We start from the raw sequence: 20,650 nt of genomic DNA on the forward strand, positions 1-20,650 counted from the left end.
TGTTAACCCGGTGGAAATCGCGAGAAGCATTATTAATTTCAGCATGATAACAATTCATGCACAGTGGAACGATAAAAGGTTGGGAATAAGGCATTATTAAAAGAAATATACTAACTAAATTGAGAAAGTATTTTAATGGCGTAACATTGATATTTTCAGTAACAGAAGAAATTTTAATTGTAAAAACTCAAGCTGAAAACCTAAAACTTGCCCGATATCTCCAGCAGTTGCACCTTCTTCAATTCATTTAATAATATCAAGTTTTTGTTCTAATGTCGCCGTTTTTTCTTCACATCTGAAGAACCTCCAGGATAGCCACTCGTCTTCGTGGACATTTTTTTCGGTTGGAATCAGATAAATGTTCAGATAATAGATAATTATTCGCTCAGATGCATATTTAACATGTGCTACCCACGCCAACCTTTTCTGTTGAACGAAAATTATCAATCGCATTAATATAGTAATATTTACTATACATCAGATGCGCTTGCGTCCTATTTGCCATTCAATTTTTTTTCGTCGCGCGTAATTTGAACAACATTATCGCGAAGCAGCAACGACGTTAAATGATGAAGGGTTTCAATTTTTGGACAACATTATCGTGAAACAACTTTAAACTGGATGGCGTTAAACGAGGACACACTGTACTATATTTACGATATCTCTTAAAGACGTACAATCAGAAAATAAGCATTTTTGGCTGGTGGGGATGTTTTTGGCCCAGTTTCTCTAAAATAAGAATTTCCTTATTGTTTTTTAGGTTGTCATGGTTGCAGGTTGAGAAGTTGTTGCTTCAACCAAACAGCGGCAGTGGAGTGAAGACAGGAGTTCCTTGGCGATGCCCCTGCAGGTGACCACCAGGGTTTGGGAGTCCTCCTTGGGGGAAACTCAGGAGGTATTCCTCCCAACTCCTTACCTCCGAAACTCTTGGGAGGAGAACTCTGTTCAGAGGAAATAAAAAAACTCTCAGAGCTTTTTTCTCCTCCAGCATATGTCAAGAGGTGAATGAAAAGGCTTTCCTCCGAAAAGAGTTTCCTCCCAAAAGAGCTAGAGCAATACAAAAAAGTATTTACGGCACATGTGGCAGAGCTCTGGACAGAGTGGAGACATGCGGTCAGTTCTTTCGCCGAAGCACTTCGAAGGGTCGCTAATCCGCGACCAGCTCACCCACGCAGGACCGTCTCCTCGACCCTACGAGCAGGCAGCATACGTCCCGAAAAGTGACCTCTCCGACTGCAAGTTGAAAATCAATCACTCAACCCGATCATGAAAGAATGATTGTTTTCATCGCACTCCCGCTAATCATGCAATCAAGTACGTCTTTGAACCGTGTTTCATCGATGAAAAATAACGATTTTGTTAACTTTGCTAAAATGGCCATTTTTCCGGTTGTCCGCAGCCACGTCTCTAGAAGAGTTAACAAAATCGTTATTTTTCATCGTAGAAACACGGTTCAAAGACGTGCTTGATTGGCGGGAGTGCGATGAAAACAATTATTTTTTGATGATCAGATTGAGTGATTGAATTTGAAATCGCAGTCAGAGTGGTCACTTTTCCGGAGGTAGGCCCCCCGCTGGTAGGGTCGAAGAGACAGTCCTGCGTGGTTGAGCTCGTCCAGGATAGGGCCGTGGATTAGCGACCCTTCGGAGTGTGCACCACACCCATCCTGGAAGTACCTGCTCCATGGGCCCACGAAACGCATTTTAACATATTCGCCGCATGTGAGGAGAAGGTTTCCGGAGATTGAACAGCAGCGAAAGAGTTAACTGTAGAAGTGATAGAAATGGCAAAACTTTGAATATAAAATGACTAGTAACTTTAACTATATTTGAAACATTTTTGGAGAGCACTTATAAATTATTCAGCGCAGTTTTTGGGCCATGCGGGATAGTTTTTGGAGAAAGTTTTGGCATAGACACGCAGGGCTGTGAACAACTGCGAAATTCTCCGATGACTAACACTAAAAACTACTAAAAATCAGAACCACTTATGACCTGTACTTTTCTCTTTTCTCTTCCTTACACTTTCTTCTTTCGCTCTCTGTACGTTAAGATTATCGGAAAGTGAAAAAAAACATAATATGTCAGTTTTTTCGATGTAAAACAACATTTTCTTTCTTTGCATTGTATTAAAATTTATTCAAGAATGTTTGTGTGCATGAATAAAATATGAGCCGTTTTGCTTTTCTTTCGGAACTCTTTTATTTTTGCAAATAATTTGCTTTTATTGTAACCCAAATATATAATTAACCCAAAATATAGATTAAACTTGGTATTGTTCATGAATTTTAGAGGACCAATCAGTATGTAAATGAATATAGCACTTTTGGTAATCACTAAACATGTGACTGCTAATAATGAGTAATTGCTCCTTCACTTTCGCCAAAATATGGCATCATCTTCTCGTCAAAAGATAATTTATGAGAAATTGGATCAAACCGTAGAAATATTTGGTTGAGCTCGCAAAGTATGGACGTATCTTAGAAAACTTATCCCCCTGGTCCAAACTTTTGTTACCAGTCAGGCGTAAGAACATTTTAGGTTCAACAAAACGCTTCCGGAACATCGTTTGACGCACATTAGGAACACGTCCTTACTCCAGTAATATTTTATGCTAAGGTGTTATAACCACTAAACATCAGAACGGAAGAAATACCACGCTTTTGGAATCTTTTCTGAGAATTTCACGCACTATGATCACTGGCGATAGTGAACAACTTAGGCTGCAAATGTGAGTTCAGGTTCTTTGGAGGGAACGATTGTTCAACAGACAACCACAGATACAGTAAAAGCAGATGGAACGGAACATCGCCCCTTCTATATACCGTAATACCCAGAAAGCCCTTTACCTGAGTCAAAATACCAAGAAATATTTTTCTTGGTATCCCAATGCATTCATAGTCACTCATAGTTCTCAAAAAATTTCTTTCGAAATAACCTGCACCCTCATTTGGAGCCTTACCAGCTCATTATCGTCAGCAGCCAGTGGGCATGAATTTCTCAGAAAATAATGCGATAATGTGATCCCTCTTATCTCTCCATTCATTTTGCTCATTCGCCAACCCCCACTGTGCACGGAGACCCATTGGTGCCGGGATATCCCCGCCCAGCCTAACTATGCATTTTACCCTCCCACTACCTTCCCTTTGAATCCTAGTCAACAACACCACGTAAATACGACTTTACGATCTATTTGCTAACCCTCACATACTCACTTGCTTTTAACATACTCGTCAACTGTGGTAAACAGATCGTTCTTAACTTAGAATGCCAGTATGTCTTGGAATTGCAGACGCCTACAGAAATCTGGACATTTTTCTGGAGAACTGTATAGCAAAGTTTTTATGCATCCTTTGTTTAGGTCACAGTAAATTTCCACTATAGCACAAGTAAACGCTGATTTAATCTTGCTCGATACGTGAAGTCAAAAATATCAAACAGTCACAACTCGGTAAAAACTCACCACCTGCCAAACATCCTAGTAAAGACCCTTCAACACTTATATAGATGTATATTTAGGACTAAAATACTGTACAATTGCCTGAAACTAAAGTTTCGCCATAAAAAGGTAACATATTCTTGATAAGCTTTTCATTTTTCAGTCCAAAAAGAAACGCTCTACACGACTACCGCCGCGGCGCGCCGTTTCCCTAGATTACCGGGGTCCTCCCAACGTTGCGTTAACGCAACACTTGCTTTATTGTTAAATAATTTGAGAACCACATAGTCAAATTCACCCAATCTGTTGCAATGGCCTAGAATACAAATGCATCATTGTATTTGCAGAGAGTTATAATCATCGAGTGTCTCAGATTTAACATAATATGTAAACTTTGAAGATAACCTAAAATAACAACTTACATATAAATGAAAAGGCCATTGTAAGAACAAAAGTTACAAAATTTCTTCCGTGAAAAAATTCATAGCATTTAAGAAAGCATTGAACTACCTATACTAAAAACATTAACTACTTATCAATAACAAATACGGAGAGAAAAAATCGCAAAGTTTGCGTTGCGTTCACACAACGTTGGGAAGAAATGGGTTAAATTTACGATTTTTTAGGATATGCAATAATCAGTATTTATAGCGAAAATCGTTTGTAATATCTTTGTATTCAAAGGTTGGCAAGAGGTTATAAAAAATAGTCGCTGTAATTTTGGCTCACGACAAAGAACTGAGAGAATCATATTTTATTACATTACGAGGGCTTTTTTCTTAGAAGTTAAATCGGATATTCTATCGAATTTCACCGCAAATGTACACTTAGAATGTAGCTAACAGAGTAACGTATATTTTTAGATGTAAACCATTACAATATCGCTCCTATAAACTTGCCAGTAAGTTATAAAAATAACAATTAAACATCTAACCTTAGCGTCTCCAAAAATTGTTCTAGGTGATGATCAACTCCGTTAATATGAACGCTAGAATTCCGTTTAAAATTTGGAACCAATCAGCAGAACAAACAGAATGTAATTCCTCGCATTGATTTTCAATAAATGCAACATGAGCGTTTTTAGTTATTTTAATTCATAAACAAATAAGTGACCATGAGCACCTTCGTTGAGTGGGACACTGAGAGCCGGAATGGGCCGAGGTAATCCCCACGCGGACAATAGGAAAGGATCGGACCTCTCACGCCGAGGGACCCTAATGGCGGTTGGGACCCACTTTTCATTTCCTCTCAGAGTCCTCACAGCATAGCTCTAACAAGAGGAGAACATTTGGTTACCTGAAATAATCCTCAAAATAGCTCTTCCTCCACGACAAAATGTCCTCTTCCTCGATCGGGAGGGAGTATTCTGGCTTCAGAAACGCGTGCGAGTTTTTCGTCTTTCTCCCTTCTCCTATTCTCCCCTCTCGGAGGAGGATCTCAGATTTCCTCTCGGAGTTCCTCCTTGAGGAGGTGAATGTATTGAGAGGAAATAAAAACTCCCAAACCCTGGTGACCACTCAATGGAGTGTGGTCTGGCAGACGACTGGAGCGTAGGAGTTCATGTTGAGTGCATTCTTCATGGAACAGGGGGTCCAACGACCGGGAGAATCTGCAATGGGGAACATGCATGATTTTGTTCAAGTACTAGAGAAAGAACTCTATGTATTCAATGGAAATTTTGTGGATGAATGACGTTTTTTATGACGGAGGTATGAGTCTTTCGAAATAACTCTTCATCAGCTGCCTGAAAACACAATGTCATCATGAACGCTTGTGTGTGACGTCACGGCACAGAATCCAATGATGACACACTGAGGGAGTGGTTAGAAAATTGGTCTATGCTGGGGCTTAAATGCAAATTTGGCAAAAATATTGCCGTTTTAACGTCAGACTGCAGATTGTGAATATGTTGGGTTGCCTACGCGTTTTTGGAACAAATAAGCATGACGTCAGAGTCCAATAAACAAAACGTTTACGTGGTGCCAGTAAACTATTCGTCCCGTTTTTAGGAAAACCTATGTATCACTTAGTATGTATCTTTTTCTCAGTGCATTTTATTATCCAAGCTCTAGATTACTAGCGAACGAGGTAGTTGATTTGATTTATGTTCCATTTCAATTTTGTGGATTCTCAACTCCGCGCCGAGAAATCTTCATTAAAGTCGCAGAGCATTCTTACAGTGCTAATGAATTTAGTAGTTTTCGCAAACTTTGAATCTCTGTAGCAACAAGAATATTGAGAATTATGAAATCAGATTTTGCATGCGTTAATAACTTTAACTTGATTATCTATTCACGTTAAAAATAATCTTAATTTTATCAGATACCACATTAGTTTGTAGTGAATGTGTGCATATACTAAGGCACTATACGTACAACAATGGAAAATGAATCATTTGTTTTCATTGTCACAATATTCTGATGTTGTAATTATTTTGATTTATGGTTTATGCCTTTATAATTTACTTAATATTAATACAGTAAAACCTCTATGTTGTGAACCTCTTTATATCATAAACCTCCATACTTCATACCACGCCTACGCTCCTGTCAGATTTACAGGTAAATTTATTGGCAAACCTCTATGTAGTTAACCTCTTTATATCGTAAAACCTCCACTTATCGCACCAAGGAGAAACACCCAATATGGCCTAACTACCTCTGCAAATTGTAGCGAGGCAACTAGAGACCATTAATGCAGCTGCAATTTCGTACATTAAATGACATTTTAAGCATTAAACATTTCACCTTTTTTTATACATACACCCTTAATATGTTGTAATTTTCACATTAACCATTAGTTGTGCCGGTTTGTTCCATATGAGAGCATACCTAACAGTAAATGAGAAAAAAGATGTTCAACTATCCTAATCATTTTAAGTGACTGTTGACTTAAGAGAGATCACATCGTTTTCTCTCTGATCATGGTAAAAATCATGCGATAGCACTCGCTTTCTGCAATTATTAAATAGTAAATGCATGTTTGTTTAAACACATATATATGATGGTTTAAAAGACACTAGTGCCTTAATTTCTGAGGGATATGTAAAAATGGTGCCTATCACTAAAATCTCTCTATAGTGAACCTCCATGCATCAAATAGACCAAATTTTGGTCCCCTCCATTACGATGTAAAGAGCTCTATCACTGTATTATTCTTCAAAAGCGTGAAAGTCCTGCTTTCACAAAAATAACAAAAAAACAGAATGTCTCTGCACTTCGATTTTAATGAGTGTTAAATATTGCACACATCCTGCAGTGTAGGCAGAATACTCGCATGTCTGTTTTGCGTGAGGTAAAAGGATAGAAACACCACACGCTCTAATTCGTCGCTTACGTCAGCTGTGGCTGAAGACGAACTCCAGTCCACTTTGGAGGCACAACCAAGTGCGCTATAAGACGAAATCACTGTTCAGCAGCTGCTTCTAACTAGACGATGCATGGTGATATTGCCAGCAAGCAGCCTAGTCAGATCCAGGACTAGGGGCCAGTGATTTTGAGCAGGCCAGCGTTTAATAGCCTTAGTGAGAAGAGAAAGTGTTGTGAAATGTCTTAGACTTACAGGTGCTTTGGTTGTGTGTGTAGGTATTTTCTGATTTTGCAAATTCGTTTCACCTATAATTTTTCCAGTTCAACGCCCATTTTCTGGCCTAAATTTGTGTTTTTCTTAATCATTAGGGCAGTAGCTTAATATATTTTTTATGACTGCATGGAAACGTGGAATGTCAGGCAAACCAACAGAATCGAAATGTAAGTTTCAAAAACACAAAGAATAGAATTCCAGGTGGCTTCAACATCTGCTTATGAGGTCTAAACGGTGTCTTAGCTTGCATGGAATAAATTTAAATTTTAAATTCAACATGTGCTAACTAATGTACAGGCGGTCCTCGACTTTCGTACAATTCACACTTTCGTACGTTCAAAATTGACACCTTTTACTTGGCTTCCGTACGATAAATTTGGACTTTCGTATGTGGGTATGTAATTATTTTGAATTCCCGCGATGTTCAGTGCGCATCCCAACATTCAATTGTTTCAAATGGCAGTATATGCGAACAATACGAACGTATACAATGAAGGGAATTGTTGGTAGTTGAGTCTAATCTAGGTGACTTATTTGAGAGAGGGACTGCCTGCTATAGGCTCCTTCATCAAGAGAAGAAGAAAGCCTTCATTGAAGATATTTTTCAAAAAAGTTGACTAGACATCATAAAATAGCTTTCAATAAAACTAGTAATATTTTCTTTCTAATTGAATTTTTTCGTTTGAGTGCTGTTTAATTCACCTTCAGCAACGATATTGCACGAAATATCAACCGAATTTCGTTTGTCTTTTTTGAATAACATGCGAATATACGCGATCAGGAATGTCACCTGCCGAATGTCGAATTTTGGTGTAAAAATTAAAAGGTATCCAGAGCGCGGGTTCAACAATTACATTTTGTTATGCTTCTTGATATGTCTTTTTATTTATAGTGGACGTAATAAGTGGAATGTCAACTTAAACGCCAAGAGGATGTTTCACTCGATAGTCAACGCATTTCTTGGTTTTTTTTTTAACTTTTATTTACATTTTCTGCGTATTTTCGAAAGAAATTAGATGATTTGAGGAGTTTTATTGACGTATTATTAAAATTTAGTGAATTGAAATAAAATCCGTGAAAAAAAGGTTTTAGTACGTATATTACGCTCTTTTGGAACGTAAACCCTAATTAGTATGGAAGTCAATGGTTCGACTTTCGTACACATTTTCGGGAAAGCATTGTGTGCGAAAGTTGGGGACCGCCTGTATTCCTTGTCCTTTTATATACATAAATATAATATTATTTAAAAGTATATAAGTAATTTTGGGTGTTTTAAAATTCTTATCCATCGTGGTAATAACTTGGAATGTTGTAAAATTTCTCCACTCGGGGGAGCTCCCCTTTGCGTATGGGGATTGCGGATGACGGTACGTCAAGGCGAGTGACCTGACCCAGCACGCAAAGAGCCATAGTGCCATCAAACCGCACAGGTAAAGTCATGAACTGAAAGTCTCCTCTCATGGAAAATGCTTCGAATTGGAGGTGTAAGGAATTCTAAATTTTCTCTCATCCAATTCGTGAGAGATTCTCTGAAGTTCCCCGAGGGTGTCTGCTTACCTGTGAAGCTGTGATATCGTGGAATCATGTGGGCCTTTTTGTCTTTTCAGAATACTCTGTGAATTTAATGAAGTAAGACCTGAAAAAAGTCTGCTTTTGCTCCACACAGCAATCTGCAAAAACTATTCAACTCTATTGAATTTGTGCGATGACTTGATTTGATATTTCATATTCATATTTCTGGGTCGAATTTGGCAATTCTCCAACCCATACGCTCTCATATACAAATTTAATCAGTTACACAGCCTGAAAAAATTGATTTCACCCTCGGCCATGCGCCTATTGGGACGGCTTGAGGGATAATATGTTAATGTTGTAATTGAGATTGTTGATGCTTTCCAGGGGATTATAATATTTCAGGGCATCAGAACTCTTTCAAGGGCTTTGGAAAAATCATAGGCTTGACAATATTAACAAATCTCTTCTTTTACTATTTTAAAGGTCGTTTTACAGGGTACATGGAATTGTGCAATCTGACGTACGTCCGAAGGCGCAATCAAAATTGTGTCGTGTAAAGCGGTGAATTGCTGGAACACATGTGAGAATGCGTGGATGCGAGATGGCAGAATAGCCCCTGTTCTAATTTCGTTCATGCATTCGTGCAATTCCACGCCACTTTAGAAATTAATGCAGCTCTAATCTGCACAATTCCATGCCCCGTGTAAAACGCCCTTAAGAATTCATTATTTCTGTCATGTAGTTTCTGTTCACTCAGCATGACATTTAAATTTTTACGCCGATGTTTCTCCTATCATTACAAAACCATTGCTGCCTTCCACACAAGAACCATCGCAATACCTTGAGTCACAGTCTCCGGCATCGCAGCCAGCTCCCCAGGCCCTCTCCCTGGAACAAGACTTTCGACAGCTTCTCCCGGCCACCGCGCCCGGAATGCTGCCCACACCCGCAGACCAGGAGGTTCTGGAGCTGCTTACGCTCCTGGCAAACAACAAGGACTCCCCGAAGCTCACCAGGTGGGAGGGACACGAGCTCCTTCTCTTACTCACATTGGGGTCTGAATGGCCGACTCTTTCGACCACTACGAGGAACATTGGGTACAACCGTACTAGGATCCTTGCCATCGCCGCCACCCATGGGTGGGAAACAGAATCACGGGTATCGAACCCAGACGAGATCCTGTGGCGCCTGCACACTCTCTTGTGGGTGCAGACGGGGGAGAGGCCCTTTGCGTGTGGTGTGTGCCACAAGCGCTTCTCGCAGAAGAGCACGCTCAACCACCACGCAAAGATGCACTGAACGCTGTTCGTTGGGTGAGGGAATAATAATAGTAATAAATGCTCTCTGGAACTCTGTGTGATATCATTCTGGTTCCCGCTTTCGCCGTGTGAGGTGACCTTGGGGTGAGGGTATGTGCGCCGCTGCAATGCAGGCTGCTAGCAGGTCGCAGAGTACCCTGCTAGCAGGTAGCGCTTGGCTTAAATAAGGATTATTAATACCCTATCAAACGAAGGAAACTTTCCGACCTTAAGTAATTTTGATAGGTCATTATTAAGAGACGTTTCCCTGAGCTCTGTGCCTCATGCATGCATTGGTAATGTCAGACGATGTATAACTCCTATCTACTCGTATAGAACTAGGTCCATGTGATGTCACGTGGGGTGGCATCGCATGGGCACCAATCTGGCCTTTTTCAAATGAGGTTAAAATTGACCGTTGCCATTCGTCTAAACTGAGAATTCTAAAACCAAATAATTTGTATAGTATGAATACACTAATGGTGGGTAAGGAATCGCAGTCAATGCATTTCATTTTCTTTGATGAAGGTAACTACCCTATTGATTCCATATTTTGCAAGGGGTGATACAAAAAGACCTAGCGTAAATAGATGTTTGATAAGGTGGGGGGGTAGGGGGAAGATGGTAAGGTGGTGGGGGGGGTATTTCTGAACAAACATTTAAACATTTCCGAGATAACAATTTGAAAAATTGATATAACCCTTTTACTGCCAACGGGCTGATATATCAGTCCTTGCTGGTTGAGCGAAATTTTTTCACTTTTTTTGTGATTGTGGCCTTTTTATCGGCTGTAATTTAAGTAAGCCCCCATAATCTATCTATGGTTATAAGATATAAGTATATCTTAGGAATTGGGAAAAAATCTAGAAGTATTAAATATTATTAAGTAGCTGAGAAATTTTTAAACCTGAAATGTTGCTAATTCCGGAAAATAGCCTTGGCAGTCTTCGTACATCCCACCTGAAATAGGCTGCTGCAGTAAAAGGGTTAAAATCAATGGTGTTTTGCATAGTGAAAATTATTAACAGGTGATATAATTGATGAACCATTTCTGGCGATACTACGTTATATCTTTCATGGAATACGGAAAATGTATTCCGTTTCCTTTCCTTGGAGATGATGACAACTGAAAAATTTTTGTTCTCACAAAATATTTTCTTCGAAACCATGTGATCATGTTAAAAATGCATAATTAATTTCCTCAATTAATCTTAGTTGTTTGTATTGGAACTAATTTTCATTTTTGTCTCGCAGATATTATTTTCATAAATTTGCTTTTCCTGAAAACTTTTACATGACCATCTTCCAGCATTTTTATTTCACGATGAATGGAACATGCAGGAGAGGGAATTGCAATAATGGTCGTATGATATTCTTTAGAGTAATACTCCGAAAATGAACCAGGAGAATCTTTCAGAGACTAAAAGTTAGTCAGAAAAAGTCACAGATCTAAGACTGCAAAATGGCTGTTCCCCAGTGTAATTAATGATCAATATATTGTGGCATCCCACCCCCGACTCGCCCGGATACCACAATAGAACCGGGGGGAGACATCGCACAAAAATAAAAAAAAATATACAAATCCGCGAAGATCACTCCCGCATGGGACCTACGGGACAAAACTATGCCACTCACTTCTCGTAGTTCACATAAATAAAAAATATTCCCCTTCTTTGGAGATGATTGCGGGTGGGGGGTTCCCGATTCAAACTGATGGGTGACGTTCGGGCGCTGATGCACTCGTCCAACTCGCATTTACGGGAAGGAAAACGGACGGGGCGAAAGGAAGGACGAAGGATATTTTCCATGGGGTGACCCGTGGAGGAATCAGAACAAAACACTTACTCAAACACTTTCAATTAAACAAAATATAATTCACACAAATAAGGTTGCATATGACAAAAACAAAAGAAACCCTCTTATACGCTAATGAAATATGAATTGGTGAAAGCCACTCATGAAGCATCAATGATAAAAAAAAAACAATATAACTTGGTTTCTAGATGAAAATCAATATAGAAAATGATGATAACAAAGTAAAATTCAGTGGTGAACACGTAAATATGATACAAATTCAATGATTTCTTGACTGGGGAGGTAAATGATAGTCCATCCTGTCGAATGTAAATTTGTGGTGCGAACATTAATTGTACTTGGTGACTAATTTCACTTTCACTAATGTAACGGGTGCGTTCCGTGACTGTTTGTCTTAACTTGGCTTGGCAGGAGACACGAGGGGGCTTTGGGGGGGGGGGGGGAATAGCTGCAATCTTACTTTATCGTAGTCCGAGTCTGGACCAGGTTGGATCCAACACTCTCTCGTTCCATTTACTGCACTCCTTTCTCCCTTGTTGGAGGAAGCTGCATCCGGAACGGAGATAATGCGTCCTCTTCAGCTGGTCCTTTGCTCCTTCGGAAGGGGGGGGGATTCTTCTTCCAGATCAATCTTTCTGAAAATATTTGGGCCCCTTGTCTCCTCCTGCCGTGCGTCGCACTGATTTTGGGCATAGGCTCCGCCCGACAGTCACTTAAGAATTCTCTCGGTTCTCTTACGCGCACCACCTTTTATTATACCTCAAGTTGGGGTGGGGTAATGCACAATGAAGAAAGGGAGGAGTAACACGCCACTCACTCAGGGAAAACCCGAGCTCCCCTCCTCCCACACACACACTCACACACAACCATTCAAAAATCGGCGAAAACACATTCATCCCCTCTTACTCATCCACGCCTTCCTCCACGGGCCATGGTCTGGGGGTTGGGTTTTGGGAAAGGTCGTGGAACGAGCGGGTAAACTGGTAGGGAAGAAAATGCGCAGAGTAGAAATGCATTGTAATGGGGCTTGAACCATTACAATATATAGCATGAGTATATAGAGTCATGCACGAGGATGGATCCCACGCAAGAGGTTGCAACGTGTTATGAGTTTCAGATACTGGACCCATCACTCGAACGTGACTCTGCGATTCTTCCATTACCCCGAGAGCGGAACCGAGCTGACACGAGACAGCAATCAAGACACCCTTACAAATATTAAAAAAAATTAAAAGTCAAAGTTTGGTTTATCCGTGTATTCCGATTGTTCGTGCCGTCTCTTCTCCCTGTCATCTCAGCCCACTAGGATATAATTGGGAGTGTAACGTACCTCAATGCGGCCGTTCTTGCACCGTGTGAGATGGGCTGTGGTTATGAAACACGTTCATGTGCAGGCAGGAAAGTTTCATTTTCACTTGCTATCCAGTGGTGTAGCGAGGAATTTTGTTCGGGGGGGAGGTCCGAAGCCATTGGGGAAAATGTTTGAAAAACAGGATACAAAGTAATGGTTTTTCAACTAATTTTAATAATCGACAAAACTTTATTTATTAAAGAAATAATTTATAAATTCATGATTTTTCAATGTTTCATTTTCTTTTATGAAGGAAAATAATTTTGTTTTTAAATCCTGGGGGGGGGAGGGGGTTTGGATCCCCTGGACACCCCCCCTGGCTATGCCAATGATGCTATCACGAGATATGAATGAATTAAATGACTACCTCTGTAAATGGAAAAATATTCATTAAGCTGTCCTAAGGAAATAGACGTCATAAAAAGAATATAAGCACAGATTTGGAATAAGAATGAAAAATATATCTAAGATCGACCAACTATGTCTCTAGGACATAATCTATGTTGAACAGTGTAAATAATGATGTATATAATTTTCACGATTATTTTAACAAAGTTTTAAGTTTATCAAAAGAGTTCTATGGTTTAACAATGGGTGAGAATGAATAACAAATTTAGTGTATGCCGTTTAAAATATATGGCTGTGTGTGGTATGACTACTTTTTGCCTTTTTGGAAGCTGAATTTTGTGGTGAATTTTCTTATTTTTCACGTATTATCCCTCTTTGAATGCAGTGAAATGTCTTTATAACAAAATTCTATGAACTGCCATGATAGGTTTGTTAAACAGAAATTTCATTATGCTGAATTGTGCAAAAAATATTGCATGGAACCACACGAATGAAAGTACATAAAAAAACTTAATGAAACATCATTAGTGAAAAATATATTTTGTCAAATACAATTGAAAATAACTAAAATTCAAATTCATGTACTTACCAACGGTATCTTCGATGGTGCTTATCAGTGAGGTGGAGGATTGAAAACTTTTTATGTCCACACCACGTAAATTCAATCATTGACACTACTCCTTCATGGAGAATGTCCAATAGGGTAGTTTCCTTCATTAAAGAAAACGAAAGGCATTGATTGCAATTCCTTACCCATTATTAGTGTATTCATGATATACAAATTATTTGGTTTGAGAAATCCCAGTTCAGACGAATGGCAACGGTCAACTTTATCCCCATTTGAAAAAGGTAAGATTGGCGCCCATGCGATGCCACTCCACGTGACGTCACAGGGACCTAGTTTCTATACGAATGGATAGGAGTTTTACATCATCTGAGATTACCAATGCATGCATGAGGCACAGAGCTCAGGGAAACATCTCTTAATAATCACCTTTTAAAACTGCCTAAGGTCGGAATGTTTCATTCGTTTGATATGGTATTTATAATCCTTATTTAAGCCAAGCGCTACCAGCTAGCAGGGTACTCTGCTACCTGCTAGCAGCATGCATCATAGCGGCGCTCATAGCCTTGCTCCATAGTGGCTTTACACGGCGGTAGCTGGAACCAGAATGACGCCGCATGGGCTTTTCCCAGCATTCATACTTAGCCGTCGTGTTTTTGCACGCTTGAAAATTTTCACTTTTCATTTTATTGCGAAAAATATATATCGTCATTTAAAAATCCAGAAGCATGAAATACGTACTCCAGGAGTAATAATCTATCGATAGAGGCAGTAAAAAAATAATAGGAAACCACCCTATTATGAACACTTTTTACATTCACTGTACACAAATCTATTTACACACGACACTTTTTAAAATAAATCAGTTACTTTTTTTCCACACTGTGTTTCACACAAGATCGTTCTACAAACTTGCTTACAAATTCAACTGAGTGCTCCCGACAATTGATTTAACGTCTTCCTTCGACATTAGAAGTTTATGCATATTCAGAACAAAGTTGTGTGTCATTGTTGTATGTGAATAACTGTAACCAATTGATTTTTTTTTAAATTGCAGCTGATTATATTTGCTATATGATTACAAATTTTTACAGTGGAACTTGGTTAGTACGTTCCTTGTTAGTACGTTTTTCTCCTTAGTACGACGATTTCTCTCGGTCCCGGTACCATCGGAACAAAATACAGGCAAAAGTATTTGGTTAGTACGTTTGAAAAAATTGCGCTTTCTTGTTAGTACACTCAATTGCTAGCCGTGATGCAACCCGGAATTTGTTCACCAGTATCTTCTTAAGGGTCGTAAAGCTCCGAATTCATGATTTAATTTATTATTACTAGCCATTAACATTCTTTCATTCATTCTACATATCTATCTTCGACCGTGATTTATCCAAATGCATTTCTCAATTCCTATGACGTGATGAATTTATCAGGAATGTCTGACTATGCAAAACTACAGCCAATGAGAAGCCCCAATTTTCCCCACCCCGAGCTCCTCACCTTCTGTTGCCTCTGGAGTGCCCACTATGCACAAATTTAACAAGTGGGCAACTGTTGCTATTACACGAGTTATCATGATGAAGAAATGAGTCTTATCCATTTCCCACTTTATCTAAAGCAGTACTGCACGTACTTCATAAACTCTATGTCAGTGCTACGGGGTACGTGCGTATTTGACTACTGCTGTGGGAGCAGACAATGCTCTGGATCTGCATGCGAAGCTTAGCTTAAAAATACTTGATCTCGGCACGAAAGCAGACGACATTACACAAATTTTTAAAGTAAATTTCAATTGTATAATATAAAGTCTTCTTGTAATTACGTCATATTCTAATAATCTTGCGTGTTATTATTCGATATATCGATATATTTAAGGTTAATATAATTTTGTCCAATTTCTATGATGTTTAAATACAACCCGTTGACATGCTCAGGTTTGTTGTTATATTCTCCGAGTATGCTGTGACAAAAAAGAAATGACTTAGCCTTACTTGTCCTCTTTCTATAAATACATATAGGATAAATCACGGGAGAAAGACGCCGTTTTCATGTAATTGTCTTCGGGAAATCTATGAAACATTGTGATTTTTATTCACATAGTATTGTTTTTCAATGTAGCGCCCATTTTCTTTATTTTAAAGGTGAAAAGAGTTCAGGAAGGCGATCTTACGAGAACTACCGATAGTAATTGTAATTACGACGACTTTTCCACAGATTGCAATTACCTCGACTGCTATTTTTTACTTTCCTCGTTAGCACGTTTTCCTGGTTCTACTGTATATCTAAATACTTTACGCATGGCTGATGATATTCATGAACTATTAGCTGATCAAAATCATTTAAGTTGAATGTCAGATATCTGATATTTTCTTCTACTCTTGTTTGAATACTCTAAATTATAAGCATTATGCATTTTGCGGATACATAGTAAATAGTCTTAAATTGTTGTTAAAATGAACTAAACTCACTATGGTCCACAAACCTATTGTTAAATTTTTAAAATGCTCAGGATAGTTATTTTCAATATACTTGTAATGGTAACCAATTAATTTATAAAATAATAATGGGTTCTAGTTACTGATTACAATTTTTATTGCCAAATATATTTCACGCACTCATGATAATCTTCTTGGACTGATAGATGATCAAAATTTTCTTTTCATTCCAGGTGAATTGCAGTTGAGTGTTTAGTCCAACTGATGCCAAAGAAGATGAGAAAATGCCCTAATACATATTAGGCGGAGAGAAGGTGCCATTAGCCATCTGGGCTCTGGTACAGGATTTTTTAGTTAATAAAGTGAATAATTACTGGTCTGGAAGTTTCTATACAGTCAATTCATATACATCGTTTTGCCTCATTTCTGTTTTTTTTTATAGAATTCTTTTTATAAGATTTTCTTTTATATTATTTTTTTTCAAGAGTGGGGCTTTACTGGAGGATTTGCGGCGTTTATATTCCCTTATTGTTGATGCCAGTTATCCCCCAAGAGAGATCTGTCTCCGATGCAACAGTTTACGTCCCTCATATCAGTTTATCTTTAGGCTGCCCTACATCAGGCGGCGATTCAGCCGAGAGTGACTTGTGTCCGGACAACATCATCATGGTGGTGATTTAATAAAAAATTCTGTGGAAAAACAAATTTTTAGGTATTCATTAAAAAATGTCTTGCCAGGTACAAGATGGTTCCTTAACCAGAGTAATTTTTAATATGAGAATACTCAGTCAGGTTTAAATGGAGATCATTATCACTTAATTAACCACGCTTTCACTTAGCTCCTGCTATAATTAAGGTTAGCAATGCTCAAGTAATGCAACGCCTTCATTTACCTGCAATGAAACAATTTACATTAACTTATCCCTGTAAATGTATGTAATCAGATGTCAGTTGCCTACTTCAAAAATATAAGCCCTGGTTTTTCCTGAACCTGCTTTCATGACGGCGTGGGATAAGTAAGTGTTATTTTTTATTGATTTGGTATTACAAGAATCATCAGTATCTTCAGAGAAATATTACCCAGGATTCCAGGACACATACAATGGTCTCTCAGGTCGGCCTTTGGTCTGCGTTGGGTGGCAGTGACATGGGGAATACGATCGGGGTGGGACTGTCGTTCTTGTTCTCGATATTTTACCATAAATTCCAAGTTTCCCACTGGTATGGGTCCTCTCCTTCCCTATCAATGCGAGGGTGGCATGCTTGTATTTTTTACAATATTTGCTTTTTTCAAGCCAAAAAATTAAACAAATAGTGTGTTTTTTCAGCACGTCATTCCATGTATGTATGTATGTACAATTGAGCAATGTAAACACAGTATGTTAGGGAGGCATATATATATGGTCATCTGCTATATTGCAAGTTATTTTGACTGCTAATAATCAGAGAAAAAGATGACATATGCTTACTACTTCCCTTTCAACAGAGGATATATGTATTCAATGTTTTATTTAGAATCTATCTGAAATGGATGATAATTTTTACCATAATTACTTGTCTCAGGCGTGACATCATGGAATTGAATCAACATAATAAATAATTTGGGTTGATTTTATTAATAAGTTATAAGTTACAATATGTTAGAGTTCCTCCAGATTAGATCTGAATCATTTCTCTCCATATACCTAACATTGATTTCTGACTCTATATTGTTCTCTGGAATTCTACGTTCCTATCCTTACTCTTCAAAAATCACTCCCCATTGTGTTGGAAATTGTCCTCTTAGTAAATAGGAAATATAATTGCACTGTAATACTCGACACTCCAGTAAATACACCTTTCTCCAACCTTTTCTTTTGCCCTCCTGTACTGTGCGTAGAAAACTTTTGTGAAGGACATTGTTGAGTATTTCGTGGGTACCCCATTTACAATTCATAAATTATATGCACTGTTTTAGTATTTCCTGTAATTCAACACCATGTCTTTCTTTTTTAATTATATAATATCTTGTTATGCATAATTCATAAATACATAGGAGGCTACATTTAGGTTTTTACATTGATTTTCTCCGAAATGGCAGTCAAATATTTCATATTAATTGCTATTGCATGTAACTGTGCATTGACTATCATGGAATGGAAAAACAACTACTAAAGGTGCCATCATGTAGAATGTTGACATTGTTGAAGGGGTAAGTTAATAAAATTTATTGCATTCAACTTTTATCCGTGCACTCATATGAATAAACAAGTTTTTTTTTCTTCCCACCAACAGCTGTGGGGTAAATCTCAAAGTTTTCAAAATAAAAATTGAAGTTTTCAAAAACAATATAAATGTTTAAAAAATCATCCATCATCTAAATAATGACCAAGTGGTAGAGCTCAAGTACAAAAATTGTCAAAGGGACAAAATAATTAAAAAGTTAACAAGATTAACGTAATTTGGGGTGACTGAGTTATTCACACAGCACAGTCACGGAAAGGTTGAAATTCTTATGTGATGATCCTCTCAGAAACTCTTTCCCGTTCATGAATGCTTTGGTTAAGGGTTTGCCCCCTTGTATATTGTATTTATAGATATGCTTTCCGTTACATATATATACCTACTCTAACGAATTGATATAGAAACTAGCTCTAAACATAGGCCCTATTTTACGTGCTTTTTTATTATGTTGCAATTGAGTGGTATAAGTTCTTTAAAGGGCCACAGCCCTCCCCTTGGGTGTCCAATGTATGTATACACACTAGATAGAGTGGTGATTTTGTTCGAACCCCCACTAATCCAGAGAGGTAATAGATACCTGCTTTGGCCCTTATTCTGCATCCACCGCTGGCTGTTACAATTATACATGCAGAACCTATTGTGCGTGTTTGGTTTTAGTATAAGAAGCAGAGAAGAGTTTCACAAAGAAATAAGTAAAGGCCTCTGGACTAATATTACCTTGCGTTCACGCTTTTTGGCCAAGATCCGCCCAGCTGGGAATAATTCAACCCCTTTACGACCCTCCCCTATCAGACCGTTGTGTTTTTCAGTGGCACAGTGCACAGGGGGATTTAGGGGGATAAACCCCTCCCCCCCCAGAGCTCATAAATTTTTAAAAGTTTAATCCATTTCACTTAATTAGATTGATATTACTAATAATATAGAATAGTGTAAGGATTAATAAAGTTTCCCTCAGAAAGCCATAAAACTCGCCATTTTGAACCATTTATCTATAACAAATATTTCTTGGGTTTGCATCCAGGTTAAAGCTTTTATGCAAGCCTGACGTTTTGGAAGACGACTTGTCTTCCATCCTCCGAAACGTCGGCTTGCATAAAAGCTTTAACCTGGATGCAAACCCGATAAATATTTGTCAGAAGTATTCACCAGGAAAAACTGAAATCGTTTATTTATCTTTAAAATTCCGCAATTTATTAATCTCGCACCTACCCCGTATCCTGGAGGGTATTCTATACCCCCACACACCCCGCGGTATTAGTTGCACGCAAACCTCCCCCCCCCCCCCAGCCTTAATTGCTAGCTGCGCCCATGGTAACTGCGATTCTTACCCGTGATTGCGATCACCGATAGGAGAATCACTTTTAAAAGTCAGCCGTGATTTGTGGCGATGCTATTCTTGCAATGTATTTTGCCCGATTCCAATTAATGAACGAGCTCCATAGAAGACCTTTGTTCGTGAGATTAAAAAAAAAATACTTTTGTGTGTGTGACTGTTTATTCTCTTGTCTTCTATGCATCTTCTGTTCCAGGCGTCGAAGGCTTAGGTCGTAGCATTTTCGCATCGAACTTCGGGTTAAGCAGATTGACGTTTTCATACTCAGAAGACTAATGACGTTGGGTATAGTTGTCGCGGATGTTTTTGATGTAAACGATCGGAGGTTGTGTCTTGCTGTCGAGAGGGAAGGGAAGCGACCGCTGAGGTAGCAAAATCTCTTTTTCTAAGATCGTGGTAGCCATTGCCGGATGCATTCAGGCCCAGCCTGAGACACTCAGCTTAGCGAGTCCTTTAGGGCCATTCTTCGACAATTAAACCCAACCCTTCAACTCATTTATGATCATCTTCACTGCAGGAATCCGTTGCTATGTGGTTAAATAGTCGATAGTTTTTTTTTCAATGAGAAATTTCGATGAATAGTACTATTTTTTCTACTTTGAAATGAATTCTTCGGCTTTTTTCTGTGAGTAAGCAGTTTTTAAACACAATTTTAGAATTAAACATTATCAGACTTCTTCGGAAAATGGATTCTGGGGTTCCGTAGGGGAACATGTTGAGCGATCCTTCTGCGTCTAAAGAACGTGAGTG

The 20,650-nt window shown here is 38.6% G+C and overlaps 1 protein-coding gene across 4 annotated transcripts; it reads left to right on the forward strand.

Annotated features, from left to right (window-relative positions):
* The first annotated feature begins 448 nt into the window (after positions 1 to 448).
* On the forward strand, positions 449 to 17,031 carry LOC124171565. Of its 4 annotated transcripts, XR_006867849.1 has the most exons (4): positions 449 to 895; positions 9,362 to 9,848; positions 16,578 to 16,682; positions 16,830 to 17,031. XR_006867849.1 is itself a non-coding variant. In XM_046550736.1 (3 exons), exons 1-3 carry the CDS (start codon positions 839 to 841, stop codon positions 16,598 to 16,600), a joined length of 567 nt encoding a protein of 188 aa, XP_046406692.1. In that variant the 5' UTR covers positions 449 to 838; the 3' UTR covers positions 16,601 to 16,720. The 4 variants fall into 4 exon arrangements, 3 of the variants coding, with proteins under 3 accessions (XP_046406692.1, XP_046406694.1, XP_046406693.1); XM_046550736.1 differs by lacking the exon at positions 16,830 to 17,031 and having other exon boundaries at positions 16,578 to 16,720; XM_046550738.1 differs by lacking the exon at positions 16,830 to 17,031 and having other exon boundaries at positions 9,362 to 9,551; positions 16,578 to 16,720.
* The last annotated feature ends 3,619 nt before the right edge of the window (positions 17,032 to 20,650 follow it).

The sequence above is a fragment of the Ischnura elegans genome, chromosome X (genome assembly GCF_921293095.1).
Source record: "Ischnura elegans chromosome X, ioIscEleg1.1, whole genome shotgun sequence".
Taxonomy (NCBI): domain Eukaryota; kingdom Metazoa; phylum Arthropoda; class Insecta; order Odonata; family Coenagrionidae; genus Ischnura; species Ischnura elegans.

What these genes read in the sequence shown, in the direction of transcription:
- LOC124171565 (XM_046550736.1), top strand. Translation starts at nt 839, where the DNA reads ATGCCCCTGCAGGTGACCACCAGGGTTTGGGAGTCCTCCTTGGGGGAA. An exon ending in CCTTGGGGGAAACTCAGGAG is followed by an intron (nt 896 to 9,361) that starts GTATTCCTCCCA and finishes CTTCCACACAAG; the next exon opens with AACCATCGCAATACCTTGAG. An exon ending in CACTGAACGCTGTTCGTTGG is followed by an intron (nt 9,849 to 16,577) that starts GTGAGGGAATAA and finishes TTTTCATTCCAG; the next exon opens with GTGAATTGCAGTTGAGTGTT.